Raw genomic sequence first — 27058 nt, forward strand, 5'->3', positions numbered from 1 at the left:
CTGTTCAAATCTCACCGGCTCAGGGTTGACTCAGCCTTCCATCCTTCCGAGGTGGGTAAAATGAGGACCCGGATTGTTGTTGAGGGCGATATGCTGACTCTGTAAACCGCTTAGAGAGGGCTGAAAGCCCTATGAAGCGGTATATAAGTCTAACTGCTACTGCTAACTGCTATTGCTATTAGTTAGAGGGCTTGTGTTGAAAAAGGCTTATACTGACAAAACCTAACAACTCAATGTTTTTGCTTTGCAGAGACCCACAATGTGGCTGGTTTGGGTGGTGATATGCTTAATCCAGCAAGCAGTGACCGCAGAGAAATCTATAAATGGAAGATATTTGAATCCTGAACATTTGATGAACATTGTAAATGGCTCATCTAGGTGGTGGTAAAGGGGAAAGGATCCTCATGTTTTATTCAGCCAGATGATCAAGAAAAAGGGGTTTAATTGATTGAAGTTCCTGACTGTTTTGATTATTCTGGGAGACAGTTTTGAAATGTATTATTCAATTTTCATTTCCAGATTGAGTAACTCACACTAAAAAAAAACCTGCCTCTTTATGGCCCTTACTTACCTTAAACACCTCACCAAACTGGCTCTTTTGTAAGATACATAATCAATGATACCTTGCGTCTAATCTATTATTGCTTTTGAAACCATTTAATCCCAACTAATTGGCATGTTATCATCTCCTCACCGTATGAATTTAATCCCTTAATTCAGGGTAGAGTCAGGATGACTGGATGGAGCTGAGCATTTATTGTCTGGATGCTCTTTCTGGTATCACACAGAGTTAAGATTTTTTCCTAAACATCTGCTATTCCTAGGATTGAACTTTCAACCTTCTGAATGGAGAAGTGAGTGTCTTCTCCACTGATCTACCATGCTGCTTGATGAAGTAACTCATGCTGGCCATGTTAAAAAGGCATGTCATCATTATGGCAATATTTCTGAAACACCCACTGTAAATTGTGCTTCTTTCACAATTCTGTTTGGGAAAATAGAAATGTCTATTTCTGTTTGGATAGACAGGACATGTAGCCGGCTTACCGTTAACTTCTAGTTCAAGGACATCCCACCCTGCACAAAGGGAAAAATTATACCACTATTTAAAATATGTAGACTTCAGCTCCCAGAATTCCCAGCCAGCATGGGAAGGTTCATACATCTACAAGTTGTCAAGTTTGACAAAACATTAGATTGTACATTCCTATTCCCACATAGTGGGAAAAATGGGGCAGAGGAGGAGCAGCTTCATCTAATAAAAAAAAACACAGAGAAAATACTTAGATAGTGACCAGTTATTTTAAAAATATTTACCATATTATGAATGGTTAGAGTAGTAATGCTCCTGAATAGTATTTAGCTATTTCAAGGTGTTGTTGATTTATATTTTTGCAGAGTGAAATCATACAATATTGGAGATACCCTAGTGAAGAGTATGACATCCTGACAAGTGATGGCTATTATCTCAAAGCAAACAGAATTCCTCATGGAATACACAGTCCTGAAAAGACAGGTACTTTGGAGATGAATTATTAGTATGGTGACATTTCTAAGGCAAATGTCGGCTAGATTAACCGTTTTAATACAAGACAAGCAATGAGGGAAAAGCATTTTCAATGTCATGAAATGACAAGTTAAAAAAAAATATGAGAAAGAGAAGAATAGTGTGGACAAGAATTTTTCCACACACACTATTTCTTTACAATCAATTTCTATTTTGATATTTTCCTTCCTTGCAATGGTCATGATCTTGGTCTTTTTGATGTTCATAAAAAGACCAACATTCTCACTTTCTTGTTTGATTTTCCTGATTAGATGTTCCAGGTCTTCTTTGTTTAGTGAGATGAGAATTATATCATCATCATATCACAGATCATTGATGTTTCTTCCACCGATCTTTAACCCAATGTTTAATCCTTCAAGATCTAGTTTCCTCGTGATCCTTTTGGCATACAATTTGAATAAGAAAACAGAGAGAATGCAAGCTTGTCACACTCCATTCTCTCCCCTTTTAAAGTAACCCTATAATCAGATCAGTATCTTCATACGGCGTGCACACAGTGACTTCCTGATTTGTTTACAGTGATTGCACCAACTTGACCAGATGTGCCGGTATCCCAGGTCTTGTACAGTTCTCCATAGCTTCTCTTGATCAAAAAACAATCAAATGCTTTCTTGTATTCGATGAAGCGCATGTAAATGAATCTTTTGATATTCATGAGATTTTCCCATGATCCAATATAGATTTGCAATATGGTCATGGTGCCACAACACCCTCAACATCTGGTAATTTCCTTTTAATGGATGGTACTAGACATCATTGTATAATTTTAAGCAGAATCTTGCTGATGTGAGGGATGTCAGCAATTGTTGTGATAATTGGGCCAATTTTTTGAGTTATCCTTTTCCGGCAGTGGAATGAATTCCTGGACATTTCCAATTATCTGGTCATGTGTTGGTTTCCTAAATTTTCTGATGGAATTTTTTTGGGGGGTAGGCTCCCAGGTCTTTCTCTGACCCCGTAACTCACTTTTCACTTAGAAGAGCCGAGGTGGTGCAGTGGTTAGGGTGCAGTACTGCAGGCCACTTCAGCTGACTGTTATCTGCAGTTTGGCTGTTCAAATCTCACCGGCTCAAAGGTTGACTCAGCCTTCCATCCTTCCGAGGTGGCTGAAATGAGGACCCGGATTGTTGTTGAGGGCGATATGCTGACTCTGTAAACCGCCTAGAGAGGGCTGAAAGCCCTATGAAGCGGTATATAAGTGTAACTGCTATTGCTATTGCTATTGCTATTGCTATTGCTATTGCTATTGCTATTGCTATTGCTATCTATCTATCTATCTATCTATCTATCTATCTATCTATCTATCTATCGGATTGTTGGGGGCGATATGCTGACTCTGTAAACCGCTTAGAGAGGGCTGAAAGCCCTATGAAGCGGTATATAAGTCTAACTGCTATTGCTATTGCTATTGCTATCTATCTATCTATCTATCTATCTATCTATCTATCTATCGGATTGTTGGGGGCGATATGCTGACTCTGTAAACCGCTTAGAGAGGGCTGAAAGCCCTATGAAGCGGTATATAAGTCTAACTGCTATTGCTATTGCTATTGCTATCTATCTATCTATCTATCTATCTATCTATCTATCTATCTATCTATCGGATTGTTGGGGGTGATATGCTGACTCTGTAAACCACCTAGAGAGGGCTGAAAGCCCTATGAAGCGGTATATAAGTCTAACTGCTATTGCTATTGCTATTGCTATTGCTATTGCTATTGCTATCTATCTATCTATCTATCTATCTATCTATCTATCTATCTATCTATCTATCTATCGGATTGTTGGGGGCGATATGCTGACTCTGTAAACCGCTTAGAGAGGGCTGAAAGCCCTATGAAGCGGTATATAAGTCTAACTGCTATTGCTATTGCTATTGCTATTGCTATCTATCTATCTATCTATCTATCTATCTATCTATCTATCTATCTATCTATCTATCTATCTATCTATCTATCGGATTGTTGGGGGCGATATGCTGACTCTGTAAACCGCTTAGAGAGGGCTGAAAGCCCTATGAAGCGGTATATAAGTCTAACTGCTATTGCTATTGCTATTGCTATCTATCTATCTATCTATCTATCTATCTATCTATCTATCTATCTATCTATCGGATTGTTCTGGGCGATATGCTGACTCTGTAAACCGCTTAGAGAGGGCTGAAAGCCCTATGAAGCGGTATATAAGTCTAACTGCTATTGCTATTGCTATTGCTATTGCTATCTATCTATCTATCTATCTATCTATCTATCTATCTATCTATCTATCTATCTATCTATCTATCTATCTATCTATCGGATTGTTGGGGGCGATATGCTGACTCTGTAAACCGCTTAGAGAGGGCTGAAAGCCCTATGAAGTGGTATATAAGTCTAACTGCTATTGCTATTGCTATTGCTATTGCTATTGCTATCTATCTATCTATCTATCTATCTATCTATCTATCTATCTATCTATCTATCGGATTGTTGGGGGTGATATGCTGACTCTGTAAACCACCTAGAGAGGGCTGAAAGCCCTATGAAGCGGTATATAAGTCTAACTGCTATTGCTATTGCTATTGCTATCTATCTATCTATCTATCTATCTATCTATCTATCTATCTATCTATCTATCTATCTATCTATCGGATTGTTGGGGGCGATATGCTGACTCTATAAACCGCTTAGAGAGGGCTGAAAGCTCCATGAAGCGGTATATAAGTCTAACTGCTATTGCTATTGCTACTGCTATTTTCAACAGCTGCCCAGAGAAAGCAATTGCCACAGTCCTTATTAACCTGGGCAACAACCAATCTATATGGGATTCTTTCTTTTTTTTTGTCTTATCATGGTTAATGGGTTTGTGGCTGCTCTTTAGTTTGGCTTCTCAATTGAGGCCTATTTAGCTTGGGTGACCTTTCCAGTATACTTTCTGGTGGTATATGTACAGCATAGCTCTCAATTGGAAACTGAAGCCCGTCTTCCATGATAAGGGAGTATTCACATGGAAGGGGAGAATGTGCATTATTGTGATGAAAGCAGGAAGACCCTGTAGATGTCTTGTTTCAGTTACTTCATTTTGATAGTCACACACGCCCTCGTCACCTCAAGACTGGACTACTGTAACGCGCTCTACACGGGGCTGCCCTTGAAGAGTGTTCGAAGACTTCAGCTTGTCCAGAATGCAGCCGCGCGAGCGATTGTGGGTGCACCTCAGTACACCCACGTTACACCTATCCTCCGCGAGCTGCACTGGCTGCCCATTGGTCTCCGGACACGCTTCAAGGTGCTAGTCGTTACTTTTAAAGCCCTACATGGTATCGGACCTGGGTACTTGAGAGACCGCCTCCTGCCAGTCACCTCCCAAAGATCTATTAGATCCCACAGACTAGGCCTCCTCTGAATTCGATCTGCCAGCCAATGTCGGCTGGCGACTTCCCGGGGGAGGGCCTTCTCTGTGGCTGCTCCGGCCCTCTGGAACGATCTCCCCGTTGAGATCCGGACCATTACCGCCCTTCCGGCCTTCCGCAAACAACTAAGACCTGGCTGTTCCGGCAGGCCTGGGGCTGTTGAACTAACCCCTTCGAGGTTATGACTGTTGTTGTATTTTAAATTTCTGTTTTCTATTTTTATTTTTGTACCCCCTCCCCTTCTGATTGTTAGCTGCCCTGAGTCTTCCAGGAATAGGGAGGCATACAAGTCAAATCAAACCTAAACCTAAAACCATAATACATCTCCATGCAAGAGTTTTGTTTGCATGTTATGTTTGGTTTGTAAAAGAAGATCAGGCAGAGACAGAGGGCAGAATTTAGTGAGTCATCAGCCTAGAATCATTAGATTCCCACAGTCTAAGTCCAACCCCTCTCGAATTCCATTGATTCCTATGTAGCACCAATTTAGCATTGAGCACCGAGTACATTCTTCTGAATAGGTTTGAGCAATAAACCTTCTTAACTACAACTTAAATATACGGTTCCTGATTCATTGTACCTGACGGTGTGTAGGTGGTGTAGATGAGATGAGAATCAGTTTGGGCGTAGTAGCTTAAGCATCAGGCTACAAATTGGAAACAGTGAGTTCCTGTACTGCCTAAGGTAGCAAGCCAACTAGATTACCTCGGGCAGGCCTCCCTTTCTCACTTTTAGAATGGGGCAATGGCAAACCAATTCCAGAAAACCTTGTTAAGGAAACAGCAAGGACTAGTTCCTCTCCCCACCCCCACCCCCTCCAAAATGAATGTAAGTAAATCAGACCTGGGACTTTTATGGAGCCCAGGTCATATTCAGCCCTTTGCCTCTCCCTATCTGGCCTCTGTGAGGTCAATCAGGAATTAGAAATCAAATGTAAATAAGCGAATGCCTTGAATGCAATACAACAGCATTGCTTTTAATTTGAAGGCGATTGATAATGCATGCGAGCCTATGCACCTTCGCAGAAATGTGTGGGCCCCATTGGTTCAGCTTCCACAACAGTCCCAGTTTCTGACTCTGCTTTTACTCAATCAATTTTGATATGGATCAAAGTTCCGTTGACACTAAAGAAATTGGGACAAGTATGGCACCTATTTTATTTTATTTTTTACTTTTTAGCAATAGCAATAGCAGTTAGACTTATATACCGCTTCATAGGGCTTTCAGCCCTCTCTAAGTGGTTTTACAGAATCAGCATATCGCCCCCAACAATCCGGGTCCTCATTTCACCCACCTCGGAAGGATGGAAGGCTGAGTCAACCCTGAGCCGGTGAGATTAGAACCGCCGAACTGCAGATCGCAGTCAGCTGAAGTGGCCTGCAGTGTTGCACCCTAACCACTGCGCCACCTCGGCTCGCTTTTTCTTTTAAGGAATTCTACACCACATTTCAAACCATTTTTTCCACAGCAGTTACCACACAAACTAAAAATAAACAATGCACCACACTTGAGGCGGAAGGAAGTCTTTCCTTTGTGAAATCCGAGTTTTGCAATACAAATATCAATATTGAGATCTCACGGAAGTTGTATGTTTTGCAGGTCAGCATGTTGACCCCCAAACTTTGATGGGCAAGTGTTTTGAAACATTCCCTCCACTGCTGCTATTCTATTAGTTACAATTAGCTAAGGAGGTCCCCACTGCATTTCATTTTGTGGGTGTGAGCGGCATTAAGATCTGCTCCATTTTTAGGATTCTTTCCTAGAGATATTGTCTTGCTTTACAATGTGGTTGTTTCGCGATGACAGAAACAGCCCTTCCTGTTTTCTAAATTTCAAAATAGCAACATTTTTCACCATAACCTACCATGGATTTTTAAAAATAATTGTGACCTTTATTTGAGTTACTTCCATTTAAAGCTCTTCTGCGAACAAAATGGTATGTAAGAGTCAAATGAAAAGTAACGCCTTCACCTAGTTGTAGTTTGAAAAGGATATTTTGATCAGGGTGAATTGTTGCTGGTGTTACTGCCTGTTCACTTCGCACATACTTTGCATGCTGCATGTGTGTGCATGCGCAGTGAAAAAATGACTAAAAATAAGCAGCAGCGACCTGGGAACCGGTTTGGGGGCATGGCCAACCTAAAGTCCCTACCAGTTCGGAGTCCCAATTTCCACTACCAGTTCACGAGAACCAGTGCAAAACGGTAGCAACCAACCTCTGATTTTGATGAACAAAAGAGGGAAAAATCCTTGAAATGTGCCCTTAATACCCTGAACTTATTTTTCCACATAATCATTAAGAGCCGAGGTGGCGCAGTGGTTAGGGTGCAGTACTGCAGGCTGCTTCAGCTGACTGTTATCTGCAGTTCAGCGGTTCTAATCTCACCGGCTCAAGGTTGACTCAGCCTTCCATCCTTCCGAGGTGGGTGAAATGAGGACCCGGACTGTGGGGGCGATATGCTGACTCTGTAAACGGCTTAGAGAGGGCTGAAAGCCCTATGAAGCGGTATATAAGTCTAACTGCTATTGCTATTGCTATTAAATTCCTCTGCCAGTAATAGACAAGCTGCTTAAAACCTACAGAAAAGACTCCACAATTTTGTTTCTTCAACCAGATCCTGATAGTCCTTTCCAATTTTTCATTTGAATCAGGTAGATGTCCACGAAAGTATTCCTTCCATTCTTTTTCCACGCAGGTGAAGCTTTGTGATCCTGGACTAATGCTCTGTTTGTGTAATATGGTGAGCCTATGTTTCATTGCTCTCTGTGAAAGAAAACCCTCATCTTCATTCTCATAACATGACAACTGCCGGCAAATTTCAACTACTGAGGCTTTCATCTCTGCCCTCAGCACGTGAAGAACCCATCCTGCACGAACTGTCTAATGTTGGAGAATAGGACCAGACTTGGGATTTCCTCTGAAACCCCAAATTTCACAGCAATCCATTTTAAGTGATCTGCTGATTGTCCTTAATCTATTTATTAACTTTTAAAGTCAGTGATTGCTGTCATAAGTTGTCCATTTTGCTCTGGCTCGTGCAAATAGGTTCTTTGTCATTCACCAGTCCCCTTCGGGGGAAAAGGGCGGCATATAAATATAATAAACAAACCATCTTTGCATACATATTTTTTTACCCATGCACATTGTTCCTGTCATCATAAACAACCTGCATTCAACTATTAATCTCATTTGAACAGACTCCTTTGGCAGTAAAAAAAAAAAAACAGTTTTGTTTCGTTTCGTTATTTGGTTTTGTATGCCGCCCACTCCCGAAGGACTCCGGGTGGCTCACAATGAAACGGGGGAGGGGATAAATAAGACAATACAAACAATATTAAAATACACAACAGTCACAAATGAAGTGGGGCTGGATACTTCAACAGTCCCCAGCCTGCTGGAACAGCCAGGACTTGATAGCTTTATGGAAGGCCGGGAGGGTAGTAAGGGTCCGGATCTCCATGGGGAGCTCGTTCCAGAGGGCCGGAGCAGCAACAGAGAAAGCTCTCCCCCAGGGGGTGGCCAGCAGACATTGGCTGGCAGATGGGACCCGGACAAGGCCGAGCCTGTGTGATTGAATCGGTCTTTGGGAGGTAATTGGCAGGAGGCAGTCTCTCAGGTACCCAGGTCCGATGCCATGTAGGGCTTTAAAGGTGATAACGAACACCTTGAATTGAGTCCGGAGACCAATAGGCAGCCAGTGCAGCTCGTGGAGGATAGGTGTAACGTGGGTGTACCGAGGTGCACCCACAATCGCTCGCGCCGCTGCATTCTGGACGAGCTGAAGTCTTCGAACACTTTTCAAGGGCAGCGCATCAGTCATGGCACATTGCTTAACGTGTACTGATGAGTCTCACTATGGCGTCCATTTCACAAACAATAGCAACACTAACTTTTCTCATAACAGCTTTCCAATAATTGAAGTGAAACAATAGATCCTAAAGAATATACCTGAACTTCTAGCATGTCAAGGCTATACTACCATCTATTGGCAATTTATAAAATTGCAAACATTACTTTTCATTCAGCCTTCATACATTTATGCTCATATTCAAAACCCCAAGGTTCCATAGGTTATCATAAAGATAGAATTGTGACATTCCATGTTTTATAGAAATGCAATGCTCCTTGCTAGAATGCTCCTTACATGTTATAATGCCTAATGTTTCTTATTTTCAAGAGTCTAAACCAGTTGTGTTACTGGTATCGGGTATTCTGACTGAAGGAAGATCTTGGCTCATCAATCTTCCCACCCACAGTCTGGGATTTGTTCTAGCAGATGCTGGCTATGATGTATGGATAATAAATAACAGAGGAACTACCTGGTGTAGAAGGCACCAGACCCTAACTGTTGACCAAGAAGAATTTTGGGATTTCAGGTAAAGCTCGGAACAGTTTATATAGTAACTACCGTATTTTTCAGAGTATAAGATGCACCTCTCTCCCAAAAAAGAGGTTGAAAATCAGGGTGCGTCTTATACACTGAACACAGCATTTTTGGCCTACCCAAACCCCGCCCCCTTTGCAAAAATGGACGTGCAGAGGGTTTGGGAGGCTGGGGAGGGCTGTTTTTGCTGCCCCCCCCAACCCCCAGGAGCACTCTAGAAGCCTCCCAAAGAATCTGCATGCCTTTTTGTGTGTGCGCAAAAAATGGCCCATTTTTGTGAAAAACAGGCTGTTTTTTTGCTTGTTTTTGCCCCCCGCAATCCCCAGGAGTATTCTACAAGCCCCCCAAAGCTCTGCATACCCTTTTTGTTTGCAAAAAAATGAGGCCTTCAGAGTGCAAAAACCTTTTTTTTTTAAATTTACCTCTTCAAAATCATAGTGTGTCTTATGCTCCGGTGTGTCTTATAGTCTGAAAAACACAGTAAATATGGTTCCACCACAAATGCGCGAACGACAAAAGCAGGCCTGACTAAACCGCGCCGACAAAACCGTGCGACGAAGGAGCAACGATTGAGCCCTGAAGCACGCTGACAACAGCGCGCCGACAGAAGCGTGCTGTAACCTAACCCTAACCCTAACCCTAACCCTAACCCTAACCCTAACCCAGGCTGGCCACACCCTCGAAACTGGTTCCTTGGTCACTGCCATCTTTACTACCATCTTTTTTTTTAGTTCTGCGCATGCACAGAACAATTTCCATTGACCTGTGCATGTGTGCAAGTTGTGCGCATGAGCGAACCAGCAGTAAGGCGGCTGAAACCCACCCCTGGCTGGTTCCACCACAAATGCGTGAATGACAAAAGCGCGTTTGACTAAACCGCGGTGACAAAACCACGCCGACAAAACCGCGCCGACGAATGAGCACTGAAGCGCGCCGACAACAGCGCGCCGACAGAAGCGCGCTGTAACCTAACCCTAACCCTAACCCTAACCCTAACCCTAACCCTAACCCTAACCCTAACCCTAACCCTAAACCTAACCCTAAATCTAACCCTAAACCTTACCTTAACTTAAATCGCGCTTCTGTCGGCGCGCTGTTGTTGGCGCGCTGTTGTCGACGCGCTTTTGACATCACGGTTTTAGCCCTATGGTTTTGTCGGCGCGCTTATGACGTTTGCGCTTTTGTCGGGTCACGAGTAAATATAAGTACATTTTAGTCAGAGAAATAGGTCAGGTTTTGTAAAAATGGGAGATATATCCTTTAGTAGCTTTTGAGATCGTATTATAGGTAATCCTTGAATTACGACCACAATTTCTGTTGTTAGATAATCCTTGAATTACGATCACAATTTCTGTTGTTAAGTGAGACCTTTGGTAAGTAAGTTTTGTCCCATTTTAGGACCTTTCTTCATGTGGTTAAGTGAATCAGTGCATTTATTAAGTTAGTAACCTGGTTGTTAAGTGAATCTGGCTTCCCCGTTGACTTTGGTGGTCCAAAAGTCGCAAAAAGGGGATCACATGACGTTGGGACACAGCAACGGTCAAAAATATGAGTCACCTCAAGGCTGGACTACTGCAACACGCTCTACATGGGGCTACCCTTGAAAAGTGTTCGGAGATTGCAACTAGTCCAGAATGCAGCCGCGCGAGTGATATTGGGTGTACCGAGGTACACCCACGTTACACCTGTCCTCCGCGAGCTGCACTGGCTACCTATTGGTCTCCGGACGCAATTCAAGGTGTTGGTCATTACTTTTAAAGCCCTACGTGGATTAGGGCCAGCGTACCTGCGAGACCGCCTACTGCCACATACCTCCCAGCGGCTGGTGAGATCCCACAGAGTGGGCCTCCTTCGGATGCCGTCAGCCAGACAATGTCGGCTGGCGGCGCCCCGGAGGAGAGCCTTCTCTGTGGCTGCTCCGACCCTTTGGAATCAGCTACCCCCAGAGATCCGGACCTTACCCACTCTCATGGCCTTCAGAAAAGCTGTTAAAACCTGGCTATTCCGGCAGGCCTGGGGCTGTTGACCTCATTGTTGAGGTCCAGCCCCGATCAGAACGAATGCGTGTGTTGTGATTTTAAATCTGTCTTTTTTAATTTATTTTTTATTATTTTCTTTTCCTCTTCTTTTTGTAAGCTGCCCGGAGTCCTCCAGGATTGGGCGGCCTATAAATTTTATTAATAAATAAATAAATAAGTTGCCAAGCATCTGAAATTAGATCATGGGGATGCTGCAAGGGTCGTAAGTGTGAAAAATGGTCGTAGGTCACTTTTTTCAGTGCTGTTGTAACTTTGAATGCTCACTAAATGAACAGTGGTACATCGAGGACTGCCTTCCTATTCATATTTATAGTATGAATTGTCAGATTCATTGGATTTCTGACACTATTTTAGGGAGCCCATCGGAACATTTTCTTCCCGTTTCAATATCAATTATTCATTAAGGTTTATCAGCAGTTCAGATTTTATCATTAAAATGTCAAATGTGCCGAGGTGGCTCAGTGGTTAGAGTGCAGCACTGCAGGCTACTTCAGCTGACTGCAGTTCTGCAGTTCGGCTGTTCAAATCTCACCGGCTCAAGGTTGACTCAGCCTTCCATCCTTCCAAGGTGGGTGAAATGAGGACCCGGATTGTTTTTGTGGGCAATATGCTGACTCTGTAAACCGCTTAGAGAGGGCTGAAAGCCCTATGAAGTGGTATATAAGTCTAACTGCTATTGCTACTGCTATTTGAAGCGGGCAGAATGTGGATGGAGTGCTTACCTGCAACGCTTTAAAGAAGCTGTACTGCACATGCTCACACTTTTTCCCAGGAAAGGAAAAAGTGTTCCAGGTGCTCTGAAGATGCATGGGAGCAATTTGCATCCTAGTGTCAATAATAGCACTTAGCAATAGCTCTTAGACTTATATACCGCTTTACAGTCCTCTAAGCGGTTTATAGGGTCAGCATATGGCAAGGTCCTCATTGACCTCGGAAGGATGGAAGGATGAGTCAACTTTGAGCCTGATGAGATTTGAATTGTCAAATTGCAGGCAGCCGGCAGGCAGCAGAAGTAGCCTGCAGTACCACACTCTAACCACTGCACCACAAAGGCACAGTTTTATCTCACAGAGATTTTTGTGTGTGTCAGACCTTGAAAACTGCCAAGGGGACAGCATTGAAGTGTGCTAAAGTTAGCGCTGTTTGGCTCAATAAATTAGCGTGAAACTTCAATGTATATTAATAGTAAATTAAATATTTAAACGTAGTTAGTATATGACAGAGGTGGGTTCCTACCAGTTTGCACCTATTCGGTAGAACCGGTTCGTCAAATCTACCGGACCGTTAGAAGAGGTTCCACCAGTGGACCCGGAAAGCAGGCCACACCTACAGAAGAGGTTCCAAAATTTTTTGAAACCCACCACTGGCAGAGAGAGAGAGAGAGAGAGAGAGAGAGAGAGACAGACAGACAGACAGACAGACAGACACACAGAGAGAGAAAGAAAGGAAGAAAGAAAGAAAGAAAGAAAGAAAGAAAAAAGAAAGAAAAAGAGTGAGAGAGAGATGAAAGAAAAAAAGAAAAAAGGGACAGAGAGACAAAAGGAAGGAGAGAGAGCGAGAGAGCGAGAGAGAGAGAGAGAAAACACATGGCCGGCAAGCCACTCCCACCAGGTCACATGGCCGGCAAGCCACTCCCACAAAGGAGGCCACACCCACAGAGTAGGTTCCAAAATTTTTTGAAACCCACCACTGGTGTATGAGACCCAGCTTGGTTTCAGGATGAACAGTTCTGGACTAGAAGCTGGAAGAGCTGGAAGTTCTAACCCTTCCTTAGGCACAAAACCTCACTGGGAAGAAGGCGATGGGAAACCACTTCTGATTTTTTGCTGAGAAAATGGTAGGGATTTGTCCATGTCAGGGGTCGGTAATGGCTTCTGCTACCGCCAGTGCGCTTAGAGATGTGCTGCGTGTGCATGCATTCTTTTCACATGCACATGCTTGATGCACTCTATGCATGAATGCACAGTACTGAAAAATGCTTCTGCGCATGCCAAGATGGTGGTGCCATAGGCGCCGCTGAGAGAACCAGTTTGCGGGTGTGGCAGGCCAAGTTACTACCTACTTGGCTGAACCAGTCCAAACCAGTAGGAACCCACTTCTGGTCCATGTACTAGTAGTCCTTGACAGTTACAACTTTTCGTTTAGTGACTGTTTGATGTTACAATGGCACTGAAAAAAGTGACTTATGATCATTTTTCACACTTTTTCACACTGTGTCATACAAACAGGCTCCAGAAACCAGGAGCCTGTGAGTTTCAATCCCACCTTAGCCATGAAAGCTGGCTGGGTGACTTTGGGCCAGTCATTCTCTTCCAACACTTCTCACCTCCCAGGGTAGTTGTTATAGGCAGAATAGGAGGAGGAAGGAGTGTAAGATGTGTTCACCTTCTTATTTTAAAAAAAACAATAAAGGCAAGATTTAAAAAAAACCTTGCAGCCTTTATTTTTTTTTTACCCTTAACCTATTATACAGAATAAATCTCAGCAGTGTTTTGTGTCTTTGCTTGTGTCTCTGTATTACAGTTTTCACGAAATGGCAATTTATGATATTCCTGCAGCTATAAACTTTATTCTACATAAGACAAAGCAGGATAGTTTATATTACATTGGCCATTCTCAAGGAGCTTCAATGGGTAAGTTAAGAATGAATCATATTTAATCATTGCATCTTTCTCGAATAGTCAATGATCAAGCAGTATAGAAACATAGCCTGTTTAATGATCAACAATATATTTACTAAGCTATTGTGAAATATATGCCAAATGTATGTCAGAGGTTAAAATTTTAAAGTGTCTTGACAGCAAGAAACCTATCTTGAATTCTTGAAAGGATAGGTAAGTAGGTAGGTAGGTAGGTAGGTAGGTAGGTAGGTAGGTAGGTAGGTAGGTAGCAATAGCAATAGCAATAGCAATAGCAATAGCAATAGCAATAGCAATAGCAATAGCAATAGCAATAGCAGTTAGACTTATATACCGCTTCATGGGGCTTTCAGCCCTCTCTAAGCGGTTTACAGAGTCAGCATATTGCCCCCAACAACAATCCGGGTCCTCATTTCAGCCACCTCGGAAGGATGGAAAGCTGAGTCAACCCTGAGCCGGTGAGATTTGAACAGCCGAACTGCAGAACTGCAGTCAGCTGAAGTAGCCTGCAGTGCTGCATTTAACCACTGCGCCACCTCGGCTCTTAGGTGGGTGGGTGGATGGATGGATGGATAAATGTAAATAACTGGTTTATTTATTTCTCTTTTTTTACTGAAAAATTGCAGCAATAGTGAAGAAACTAAGCCAGTCACGAATGTAGGCTTTTTATGTTCCTGTTAGAGGCATGGCAGAAATGTAGGAAAAAGAATGAGATTTAAACTTTAACTTTGGAGTTAAGCAAAATGTTGATATCAAGGCTTTGTGAGATTAATCAAAAACATTACATTTGGTCTTCTGCTATTAACCTTCCAGCCAAGTAGAACTTGGTGGCCCTTGGTCCTTCCAAAGATAATCTTTAGATTATGTTTAGCATTTAACTATGTGATGCCTAGGTGTAAGCAAAGCCCTCTCATATCATTTTATTAGCCTTCTCTCTACCTGTTTGATTAAACAGTCTCACCTTCCTTGTTCTGTTTTTGTTATATCCTATTAATTCACAATTCTTCTAATCCCGAATTCCTTCATATTCAGTCTTCAGAAGAAACCAATCCACTTCAGATATTCTTCTGCAAAGAAAAGAAAACGACTTTTATAAAAACAGCAATAGGAGGAGGAGGAGGAGGGAGGAGGAGGAGGAGGAGGAGGAGAAGGATAGCTGACACTTTCTTGCAAGCTTATCCTTTATGTATCTATCAATCTTGGAACAATAGCAATAGCAGTTAGACTTATATACCGCTTCATAGGGCTTTCAGCCCTCTCTAAGCCGTTTACAGAGTCAGCATATCGCCCCCACAGTCCGGGTCCTCATTTCACCCACCTCAGAAGGATGGAAGGCTGAGTCAACCTTGAGCCGGTGAGATTTGAACCGCCGAACTGCAGATAACAGTCAGCTGAAGCTGCCTGCAGTACTGCACCCTAACCACTGCGCCACCTCGGCTCAAGTATAACAACACCATCCCTTAAATATCAATACAAATACTGACCCTATGTTTTGATCTACGTTTAGCTTGGTTTCCATTTTTTAAAAACTTACCTTTCTTTCAGGTCTTATTGCTTTTTCAGCCTTCCCACAGCTTGCTCAGAAAGCAAAGCTTTTAATGTGCCTTGCACCTCCCTACACATTGACGGACGTCAAGGGAGTAGTAAAATATGTCTTACTCCTTCCCTACAAAGTTAAAAGGGTAGGTATTTCCCATAGGTTTACATTCTTATGCTATTTGATTCAGTATAGAAATATAGATGTGTTATTATCTTCTGCAGTTCATATAATTTGGAAGTAGGGTTTGAATATCTGTTTAAAATTCAACTCCTTTTTCCCCTCAGAATTTGTATGGATTCCCCTCCCCCCTGCAACTTTCTGTATTTAAACACAAAAAAACGACTTCAATTCCCAGTCTTGCATAAGACATCATGCAATGAATCAATTTTGAAAAAAAACTGGTGGCTTTTTTTGGTACAAATGCTTGCTTTTTGAAGGGACCCTCCTACATTATTAGAGATGTTAATTTCCCCTTGACAGAATATTTGCAAAATGTTGCTTTCTTCATTTTGTCCTTTATAAAGATGGTGGAGAATTTTACATGAAGCTACATGCACAATATTTGTTTTTTTTTTTTTAAAAGTACTGCTGAAGAAATACACTTTTATTTATTTTATTTATCTCCATTTTTTTCTCTCTCCACTTTTTTAAATCAGTTGTTCCTTTCCAAATTCTTGAATAATTCCTGGAAAACATATTGAAACCATTCTTTTCTGTTTCCAGAAACAGTGTAAACAATTTTAAAGGCCATGTTTCATTCACCTGCAGTTATGTTTCGCTAATTTTTAAATATCTATTTCCTGTCCCCCATCAGTGTAAGCCATATTTGATTGATTTAATTACAGGATTTAACTTCACTTTTTTTTCTAAAATTCTTTAATAAAACTGATTAAACAAATTTATGCACTCCTCACTATAAAACTAGCTTTTTTTGTGACTCGTGGCCATCTTTGATTGCTAACTCTCTTGCTAAATAAATCTAATAGCAACAGCAATAGCAGTTAAACTTATATACCGCTTCATAGGGCTTTCAGCCCTCTCTAAGTGGTTTCCAGAGTCAGCATATCGCCCCCAACAACAATCCGGGTCCTCATTTTACCCACCTCGGAAGGATGGAAGGCTGAGTCAACCTTGAGCCGGTGAGATTTGAACAGCCGAACTGCAGAACTGCAGTCAGCTGAAGTAGCCTGCAGTGCTGCATTTAACCACTGTGCCACCTCGGCTCATCTCACCTCTGCTTTCATCGATATTCCTGTGTTCTTTTGAAATCCTGGATCGTACTAAGAATTTATTCTAACACCAGGAAAACCTACCGTATTTGCAGGAGATCAGATCTTATAAGTCTTGGTTTTGGTTCAGTGATCCTCCATATTAGCCTCGCCACAGAAATTTGATTTGTCCCTTTGCTATTAAAAATGTATCTATTCTAGAAAGCCTTTGAGTGATGAGTTGTTAACATGGTAACAATTTTGTGTACATTAGGCTTCATCTGTTGCATTATTGTGTTGTATTTTTATCATGGATGGAGTGGCAGTTGGCATGCTTTCAGTGACGTGCGGTCAGCTTTATGGCTGGTGAGGCATTTTTTAGACTTGTGGACTTCAACTCCCAGAATTCCACAGCCAGGCATGTTCAGTTCCGATTTAAAGCGACAGCATTTTCCCCCCTTGCAAAATAAGTTTTCCCATTCTTTTTCTTCTCCCTCCCCCTCCTTCCTCCCTCTCTCCCTCCCTCCCCCCTCTCTCAAACAGACACACGCACACAGAGAACTTGGATCCCTCTCTCACTCACTCACTCACTCTCAAACAAACACAAACACAGAAGTTGGATTGGATATATTTTCCAAAGGCTTGAAAGCAGCTCCTCTGCCATACCCCCCCTTCCCCTGCTGCCTTCCGATCAAACTTTTTGAATTCCTCCCCCCTCCCCACACACGCACCTTTTCCAGCTGTTTCAGAGATGATTTCAACTCTGCTTCTGCCTGCCCTCATGAAAGGCCAGAGCTCTGAAGTCAGACTGAGCTAGTTGCTCCCAGCGAACTCTAAAAAGCCTCTAAAAATGCCCTCTACAGGAGGCGAGAGAATACATGCCTCATTTGCATAAGGAATTTTTTGCTTGTTAACCCTTGCTTAACTCTTAAAAGGCGAAAAATTCCTTATGCAAAAGAGGCCACTAGTTCTCTGGCCTCCTCCCATAGTTAACACAAAGCACTGTTCCAAGTCACTGTGAATCTGGCAGCAACTACCTTGGCTTTAATTATTTTTAAAAAATTCTTTAAATTTCTTTCCTTTTCCTCATGACTGGTGAGGAGACGCCTCCCCTGCCTCTAGTGACTGCACGTCCCTGCATGCTTTATATTAATGAATGTTGTAAATAATATCCACTAATTATAATGGTCAGAAATCCCATAAGTAAGGAATAAAAAAAGATTGCATGTATTTTAAAATATTGTTAAAATAATGCAGGAAATCAAAGGCGGTATTGAATCTGCTGAATTAAATGAGGAACTGATAAGCTATTCAATTAGAGATGCTTCAATATAATTTTGCAATAATATTTGTATTTGTATTTTGCAGTTATTATGGGGAACTAAAGACTTTACTATTCTGGACGACAGAGCAAAAAACATTAATGCCAATCTATGCAGCTACCCAGGATTGAACAAGATTTGCATCCAATTACTTCTGTCTGTTGCGGGTTTTAATAAAAACAATATAAATATGGTAAGTGGATTGTGGAATTTTTTTCTTTAGATAAATCAAAGTATTTATTTTTAATATGGAATTTTATACGTAATGTTGCAATAATGGCATGTATTATTTCTGTAACTGATTTTTTTTTTACAAGAGTTCAAAATTTAGCGGATGCACCAACTTTTTCAATTAGTTTGTTTTCATTAGTTAATCTTATGTAGCCTTGATTGCACTTCTGCAGTTGCCATCTTGATTTCCCCCCCCTCCCTTCCTGTGGTCACCGTGCTTGGCTGACTGTTGGCCAATAATGAGATAGAATGTGTGTTCCTTGGTTTGAAAATTTCAAGATCACAGTTAGCAGGAATGGAATAGCCTTTCTTCCTAAGAGCCAAGGTGGCGCAGTGGTTAGGGTGCAGTACTGCAGGCCACTTCAGCTGACTGTGATCTGCAGTTCGGCGGTTCAAATCTCACCAGCTCAAGGTTGACTCAGCCTTCCATCCTTCCGAGGTGGGTAAAATGAGGACCCAGACTGTGGGGGGCGATATGCTGACTATGTAAACCGCTTAGAGAGGGCTGAAAGCCCTATGAAGCGGTATATAAGTCTAACTGCTGTTGCTATTGCTATTAACAGAGGATTTAAAGAAATCTATCTGCCTCTCTTTTTAGCTTTAAGAAGCTTAACTGGTATATTATCTCTCAATCAATTTCTCAAATCTTATTTTGTGTTTATTTTGTTTTCCCAGAGTCGAGCCGATCTTTTTTTTGAAACTTACCCTGATGTTTCTTCTATGAAAACTCTATTTCATTGGACCCAGGTAAAGTTTCATTTTCTAATTTTCTTTGCAAGTCAAAATAGAATGGTACTATTAGTTGCCATTTGATTAAATGTTTAGTATTAGGAATGCTCAATTTTCTGTTCCTCAAGTACTTCTTTGAAAACTAAACTCTAGATCATTGTCCTTAATCCTATAATTATTTGCTAAAATACTATAATATTGTTGATGGAATCTGGCTCTAATTCAAGACCTTCATCATAGCTCTGGGTTTATCGACAATCATTTAAAGATCAACCCACAGTAGTGACCATGTATTACACTAACTTCAGAGCAATTGTCTTGTGATCTCTAGGATGCTTTCCAAAACTTGTGCTTGGACCCTTGCACTGCCTGGCTTCTTGTGTAGCCCCCCGCCCCCGCCCCCCCCAAAAAGAATTGTTCCCTGGGTCTGAGAGTCAGTGCATATTTTTGGGAGGAATGCTGCTGGTCACCTTAAAGAAAACTGTGATATATCCCCTCTTTCAAAGAACTTCTCTGAATCCAACATGTACAATAACTAACATCTAATTTTGTCTATGGAGATTCTCAATCATCCAGGTCATGGTTGTCTCAAAGATGCTTTTTTTTCAAGAGGCAACTGGACTTTCTTGGGGTTTTTTTTGAAAACGTTTCACTTTTCTGAAGAGCTGAAGAAGCTTCTTGGATGAGAAGCAAATCATCAAAAACCAGAAAGTCCAGTTGTCTCTTGAAACAACACCATTGCTTGGTGCTTTCGGGATACCTCTAGGTCGATCAGCAGTGCTTTGCCCAGCTGAAGAGGGGGGCGGTGTTGCCGGACAGCTGCTCTCTTGTGTGCGGGCTCCCGAAGATCCGGGCACAGCCTCAAAGTCGAATGGCCATGTTGTGCTGTCGCAGCAGCAACACAGCAGCCATGAGGTGACCACGCTCGCGAGCAGCCACCCAGCAATTCCCCTTTCCAGCCAGGCACAGCGCCGCTGACTGACCTAGCAGTACCGGAAGGCACCAAGTAACGCAAGTGTCCCTGAAGAGTGTTCGAAGACTTCAGCTAGTCCAGAATGCAGCCGCGCGAGCGATTATGGGTGCACCTAGGTACACCCATGTTACACCTATCCTCCGCGGGCTGCACTGGCTTCCCATTGGTCTCCGGACACATTTCAAGGTGCTAGTCATTACTTTTAAAGCCCTACATGGTATCGGACCTGGTTACCTGAGAAACTGCCTCCTGCCAGTCACCTCCCAAAGACCTATTAAATCCCACAGACTAGGCCTCCTCCGGATTCCATCTGCCGGCCAATGTCGGCTGGCGACCCCCCGGGGGAGGGCCTTATCTGTGGCTGCTCCAGCCCTATGGAACGATCTCCCCGTTGAGATCCGGACCCTTACTACCCTTCCGGCCTTCCGCAAAGCGACCAAGACCTGGCTGGTCCAGCAGGCCTGGGGCTGTTGAATTATCCAGTCCCATCCTAAGTTATGAATGTTGTTGAATTTTTAATTGTTGTTTTTTATTTTTTATATCCCCCCCCCTTCTTATTTGTAAGCCGCCCTGAGTCTTCCAAGAGTGGGCGGCATACAAGTTAATTAATTAAATAAATAATAATAAATAAGTGCCTGCTCGCCGCCCTCTGCCTCCTGCAGCTTGGCATCTTCGGAATGCCCCTAGGTGAGTGAATGGGTCTCTGCATGGCTGGAGAGAGGGGTTGCGCAGGCACGTTTTCCGCTCCCTGCTCATGCGACTTGCAGGCTCACGATGCCCTTGGCTAACTCTACAGTACCTGCAGAGCCAGGGTATCTCCGCTGCTGGCGCCGCCCGCTGCTTGTTTTTTTTTTTGCGGCATTCAAAGCATGGAGGATGGATGCCGCTCTGGGAGTATGCTCTATGGTTGTGGGCTGCAGAGCGTACAACCATAGAGCGCACTCCCAGAGCGGCATCTGTCCTCCGTTGCGGCTTCCAAAGCACGGAAGTAGAATACCGCTCTGGGAGTACGCTCTATGGTTTTACGCTACCATAGAGCATACTTCCAGAGTGGCATTTGTCCTCCGTGCTTTGAAAGCTGCAAAAAAATAAAAAATAAACCCCAAGCAGTGGGCGGCGCTAGCAGCAGAGATGCCCTGGCTCTGCAGATACCTGCGAGTCGCGCGAGCAGGGAGCGGAAAAGCCACTCACGCAACCTCCCTCTCCAGCCATGCAGAGCCCCATTCGCTCATCATGGGGCATTCCAAAGGCACCGAGCCGTGGGAGGAGGAGGGCGGTGAATAGGCGCTCGCGTTGCTTGGTGCCTTCCGGGTACCGCTAGGTCAGTCAGCGGTGCTGTGCCTGGTTGGAAAGGGGGGTTGCCGGGCGGCTGCTCACGAGCGTGGTCACCTCATGGTTGCTGTGTTGCTGCTGTTGCTGCAACACAGCCATTTGACCCTGAGGCTGTGCCCGGCTCTTCGGGACCAAGTCCATATTTCGTGGATCAAAAAATATAAGACCCTGTCATATATTCGGGGAAACATGGTACTATTTGAATTTCAGGGTACAAATTTCAGTAAATTAGTAATATAATTGTCAAAAAAGTCCCTGGGATTGCTAATGTAATAATAATGTAGTGGAGGAAGGGGTATATAAATATTTATAAAAAAAATATTGCAAGGCAAATTTAAGGAGAAGATCTAAGGCTGAACTGGTTCTAGCATACTTGTGAGAATAGTAAATGGAAATTGTTATCATAACCAACGCTTAAAACCCTTTCATTTTGAATTTATATTTGTCTCAAATTTCAGATTTTAAAAAAGTAAATATGAAAGTTTGTTAAGTATGCACAACTCTTTCTTCCCAATTTAGATTTTTGAATCAAATGAATTTAAACATTTTGACTACGGAAACCAGAACAAAGCTATATACAACATGGTGAGGAAAACATTGTTACAATGCTTATAATGGGACTATGTATTTGCATACATACACAGAGATGTGTGGTTTCTGGGCAGCCATCTTCACAATATTCCTACTTCCCACAGTCTTTGTGACAGCCTACTCTGCATACTACCGTGTTTCCCCGAAAATACAACATGTCCTGAAACTAAAGGCTTGCCACATCCCCGTCCTGAAAATAGGTTCCCTGGACACCCTGCCCCTCCAGCGAGGCAGAACACCACACACCAACTTAGCGGTATCCCGTGGGAGCCGGGGGCAGGGCAGAAGAAAGGCACTCACGTTGCTTGGCATCTTCGGAATACCGCTAGGTTGGGGAGTGGCGTTCTGCCTGACTGGAGGGGGGAGTTTCCAGGCAGATGCTCCCTTGTGAGTGGGCTCCTGAAGAGCCGGGCACAGCCTCAGGGGCGAAGCAGCCATGAGGTGACCATGCTCACAAGCAGCCACTCAGCAAACCCCCTGTCCAGCCAGGCAGAGCACCATTCACTAACCTAGGGAGTATCCCTAAGGCGCCAAGCAATGTGGCTCTCTGCCCGCTCCCCAGCTTCTGCAGCTTGGCACATTCGAGATACCCTCTAGGTCAGTGCATGGACCTGTGCCCGGATGGAGAGAGGGGTTGCGCAAGCGCATGCTCTGCCCCCAGCTCGCATGCCTCCCAGCCTCACCATGCCCTTGCAGCCACTGCCGAGCTCTGAGCAAAATTTCTTCTCCGGCTTCCAAACTCTGGAACTCGGCTTCTAATTCTTCCAGCATCAGCCACTCTAGGAGTGTTTTCTATGGTTATGGGCAGGATGCCAGATGGAGTCTTCCAGCAGCCGGCCCATAACCACACTCCTAACCACACTGCCCACACTCCTAAAGTGGCTGCTGCTGGAAGAATCGGAAGCTGAGTTCCAGAATTTGGAAGCTGAAGAAGAAATTTTGCCCGGAGCTCGGCAGCGGCGGCAAGGGCATGAAGAAGCTGGGAGGCATGCAAGCTGGGGGCTAAGCAGGCGCTCGCACAACCCCCCTCTCCAGCCGGGCAGAGCTCCATGCACTGACCTAGAGGGTATCCCGAATGTGCCAAGCCACAGCAGCTGGGGGGCGGGCAGAGCGCCACATTGCTTGGCGCCTTAGGGATACTCCCTAGGTCAGTGAATGGTGCTCTGCCCAGCTGGAGAGGGGGTTTGCCGGATGGCTGCTCATGAGCATGGTCACCTCATGGCTGCTTCGCCCCTGAGGCTGTGTCCGGCTCTTCAGGAGCCCGCTCGCAAGGGAGCAGCCACTCAGCAACCCCAAAACAATAAGCCTTCCCCCTCTAATAAGCCCAAGGCCATATTTCATGGGTCAAAAAAATATAAGACCCTGTTGTATTTTCAGGGAAACATGGTATTACCATCCATATTGTTTCAAAGCAATTTCCTCCCTGCAATGGATTAATCAAAGTCTAACTGGGAGGAAAAAATGTGCTAAATTAAAGCTGTAGTACTTTTAGCCAGTTTCTTTTGTATGTCCAAAAGCAATAGCAGTTAGACTTATATACCGCTTTATAGGGCTTTCAGCCCTCTCTAAGCGGTTTACAGAGTCAGCATATCGCCCCCACAACCCGGGTCCTCATTTTACCCACCTCGGAAGGATGGAAGGCTGAGTCAACCTTGAGCCGGTGAGATTTGAACCGCTGAACTGCAGATAACAGTCAGCTGAAGTGGCCTGCAGTACTGCACCCTAACCACTGCGCCACCTCGGCTCTTTTAAGTGTAACATCTTCCTCCAGTGCAGTCCCAATGTTGTCAAGGAGAACTTGTTCCTGTTCCCTATCATCTTTAAGCCAGTCTTGTTTATAGGGACAGAAACTATTAAAATTAACTTTTGGATCTAGTTTTCAAAAATATCCTTTCTTGTCCAATCTTAAAACATTTTGCTTCATTCTGTAATTGTAAGCTGAGTTTCTGTTATTCTTTTATTGTAATTTTTGGTTCCCTTTCGTTTCCTCTAGTGTCCAGTTTTGAAAAACTTACTGTATTTTTTTACAAACCGAAACAAAAGTGTTTTTTTTCTATAGACAGGATTCTTTATAATTAATTCCAAAATCTAATTCAAATTTACCTGGACCGTTCGTTTGTAGTTTTCTAAGTTTTAATAACTTTTCTGTTTATCTCACGGAGCACTAAACCTGCCAGAGGCCACAAAGCCGAGATGGGTTGCTACCGGTTTGCATCGGGGCGAACCGGTAGTGGAAATTGAGACTGGGTTGACAAACTGGTAGGGACAGTAGGCTGGCCATACCCCCAAACCAGTTCCCTGATCACCACTGCCGTTGCTGGCTTAGATTTTAATCATCTTTTTTTTTCATGTTCTGCGCATGGACGAAACAATGTGCACTCAAAGAGCCGAGGTGGCGCAGTGGTTAAATGCAGCACTGCAGGCTACTTCAGCTGACTGCAGTTCTGCAGTTCGGCTGTTCAAATCTCACCGGCTCAAGGTCGACTCAGCCTTCCATCCTTCCGAGGTGGGTAAAATGAGGACCCGGATTGTTGTTGGGGGCAATATGCTGACTCTGTAAACCGCTTAGAGAGGGCTGAAAGCCCTATGAAGCGGTATATAAGTCTAACTGCTATTGCTAACTGTGCACATCCGTGCAGCGCATGTCTGGCCCGTGCCAGTGAAGCAAACCGGCAGCAACATTAAAAGCAACCCATCTCTGCCACAAAGCTGTCTGGAGCACTTGTGGGTGACCTCAAGTCCTCTCCTTCTCCAGAGAAGAAATATCAAAGAGTCAATGTAGTTCCTGAGTTTTCATTTTGCCATGGTCATCGGTTTTCTTTTTTCGAGTCACCACTTCTTTCTTGGAAGTCTTGTGACTTTTAGTGCATTATAAAATGGGCTCCTCTATATTAAATTATTAAATTACTAATAGCAATAGCAGTTAGACTTATATACCGCTTCATGGGGCTTTCAGCCCTCTCTAAGCGGTTTACAGAGTCAGCATATCGCCCCCAACAATCCGGGTCCTCATTTCACCCACCTTGGAAGGATGGAAGGCTGAGTCAACCTTGAGCCGGTGAGATTAGAACCGCTGAACTGCAGATAACAGTCAGCTGAAGTAGCCTGCAGTACTGCTCCCTAACCACTGCGCCACCTCGGCTCCTAATGTACCAAACATTATGAATGCAATTTCTCTATGCCAAAATATCATAATGCAAATCTCCTTTTAGTTACATACGTGTGTAAATTTCACATTTTCAAGACCCCCAAAACAGATTGTAAAAATATACAATATCAATCAACATATTTTTTTCCAGCAATTTTTGAAATGATTGAATTTGGTATGTCCTGACACAAAATATGCAGATGTGATTCATCCCGAGCTACTCATTTCATTTCATTTCATTTCATTTTATTATATTTATATGCCGCCCTTTTCCCCCGAAGGGGACTCAGGGCGGCTCACAATTTAAATCAGGGAAGGGGGGTACAGACAAAAAAATTAAAAAACGAAACATAACAATACATAATTTAAAAACACACAACAGTCATACCATTTGAAACGGGGGCAACAGCTCTTTAGCCCCAGGCCTGTCGGAACAGCCAGGTTTTAAGGGCTATGCGGAAGGCCTGGAGGGTGGTGAGGGTACGAATCTCCACGGGGAGTTCGTTCCAGAGGGTTGGAGCAGCCACAGAGAAGGCTCTCCTCCGGGTAGTCGCCAGTCGGCATTGGCCGGCGGATGGGATTCGGAGGAGGCCTAATCTGTGGGATCTAATCGGTCTAGTGGAGGTACTGCTGAATTAAACCTTTAATGTAAGAGCTTGGTATCTTAACTGTCACAAAATAAGAATTGTGTATCACAGAAGATAAAAGGATCTGTCAAAAGAATAGGTGGGTTTTTTTCCAGATCTGGATGGATGGAAATGAGAACATTGGTATTACTGAAAGATGTATCTTTATTGTCTGGAAATAGGCAAGCTGAAGACTTTTTCATATTTTGCATCTCTTCTTCCACAGACCAAGCCCCCGTTTTATAAAATCGAAGATGTAACTGTGCCAACAGCTGTTTGGAGTGGTGGGAGTGACTTCATTGTGAATCCAGAGAATATCAATCATCTGCTCCCACGACTTCCTAACTTAGTTTTCCATAAGAATATTCCTAGCTGGCACCATGCCGATTTTATCTGGGGCCTTGATGCCTCAAAACACCTGTATGAGGATATTTTCCGTCTAATGCAGAGCTATAGATAAATGTAGATGGACATTTTCTCTGGCAGTAGAGGATAACAACATTTGGAATTCGATGTAGAAAATAAACAGTTTATATTTTCCAAATTAGTTTTGAAATGCTGCTATCCCCTTTTTGTCAGAAAATGTCTTCCAGGCGCCTTTTGCTGAAAGCAAAAGAGGAGGGAAAGTAATAGAAAAACAGAGAAGAAGAAAAAATAAAAAGAAGTAGATTCTCGTCTTCTCTACAGCAATTATAAATACAATTGTAAATTTACCTCTTACTCTAAGGGCACAGCTCAACTATCTTTTTTTTCTATGATCCATCCTGTCTAATTGTCAACATCATAAGTTATAAGTTCATTTTTTTCTGCTTCAAGACAAAAGTCCATAAGGGTTTCCACTTAGTAACGAATGCTAGATATTGTCAGAACCTCTCCATTAGATAATTAGGAAAGAAGACCACGAGACTCCATGGGTAGAAATCAAGTGTACTTTTACTAATTATAAATGATAAAAGGCATAGCGAAGCGAAGTCTGATTATTTAGGTGCGAAAGCGATTGATATATAGAATAACCCATTCCCCACCCCTTGGCATCACAGTTACAGTCCAATCATAATTCTCTCAAGTGTCAGGTGTGAGATAACTTCAAAAGGCATCATGAAGATGGAATGTCGGTGCCGTTAGTCCTGGAGGGAATCTCCTACACATGCGTAGTCCGACAGGCAGCTGAGCTCCAGAATCTTCCTCCAGCACAATTAGTAACCCCTCCCAAATACCATGCCCTCCCTCCCCGTTTCATGGCAGTCGAAGCAACAGCAAAGCAGAGGCTGACAGATATTCTCTTTTCTCTGATCAAAGTCAATTTAGCTACCTCAGCAAATTCCACCAACTGTTCC

General features: G+C 43.3%; 2 protein-coding genes across 4 annotated transcripts in view; one reads left to right on the top strand and one right to left on the bottom strand.

Moving 5' to 3' along the window:
• The window catches only part of LOC116518470 (putative lysosomal acid lipase/cholesteryl ester hydrolase), a 96449-nt gene extending 78908 nt beyond the window's left edge, over positions 1-17541 (bottom strand). For all 3 annotated transcript variants that reach the window (XM_032231897.1, XM_032231898.1, XM_032231896.1), the window contains exons 1-2: positions 17501-17541; positions 14983-15088 (exon numbers count right to left, since the gene is read on the bottom strand). The gene's annotated coding sequence lies outside the window, so the exon portion shown is untranslated. The remainder of the gene's footprint in view (positions 1-14982; positions 15089-17500) is intronic.
• On the top strand, positions 169-26612 carry LOC116518474 (lipase member M-like). The gene is made up of 9 exons (XM_032231904.1): positions 169-361; positions 1399-1516; positions 9137-9335; positions 13906-14015; positions 15567-15703; positions 18138-18284; positions 18998-19069; positions 21876-21941; positions 25948-26612. Exons 1-9 carry the CDS (start codon positions 260-262, stop codon positions 26179-26181), a joined length of 1185 nt encoding a protein of 394 aa, XP_032087795.1. The 5' UTR covers positions 169-259; the 3' UTR covers positions 26182-26612.
• The last annotated feature ends 446 nt before the right edge of the window (positions 26613-27058 follow it).

Source organism: Thamnophis elegans, chromosome 15 (genome assembly GCF_009769535.1).
Source record: "Thamnophis elegans isolate rThaEle1 chromosome 15, rThaEle1.pri, whole genome shotgun sequence".
NCBI classification, from domain to species: Eukaryota; Metazoa; Chordata; class Lepidosauria; order Squamata; family Colubridae; genus Thamnophis; species Thamnophis elegans.

Bases quoted from the DNA above. Each gene is read 5' to 3' on its own strand.
- LOC116518474 (XM_032231904.1), top strand. From the start codon at position 260: ATGTGGCTGGTTTGGGTGGTGATATGCTTAATCCAGCAAGCAGTGACC. The intron at 362-1,398 runs GTAAATGGCTCA...ATATTTTTGCAG, and splicing joins CTGAACATTTGATGAACATT to AGTGAAATCATACAATATTG. The intron at 19,070-21,875 runs GTAAAGTTTCAT...TTCCCAATTTAG, and splicing joins CTCTATTTCATTGGACCCAG to ATTTTTGAATCAAATGAATT.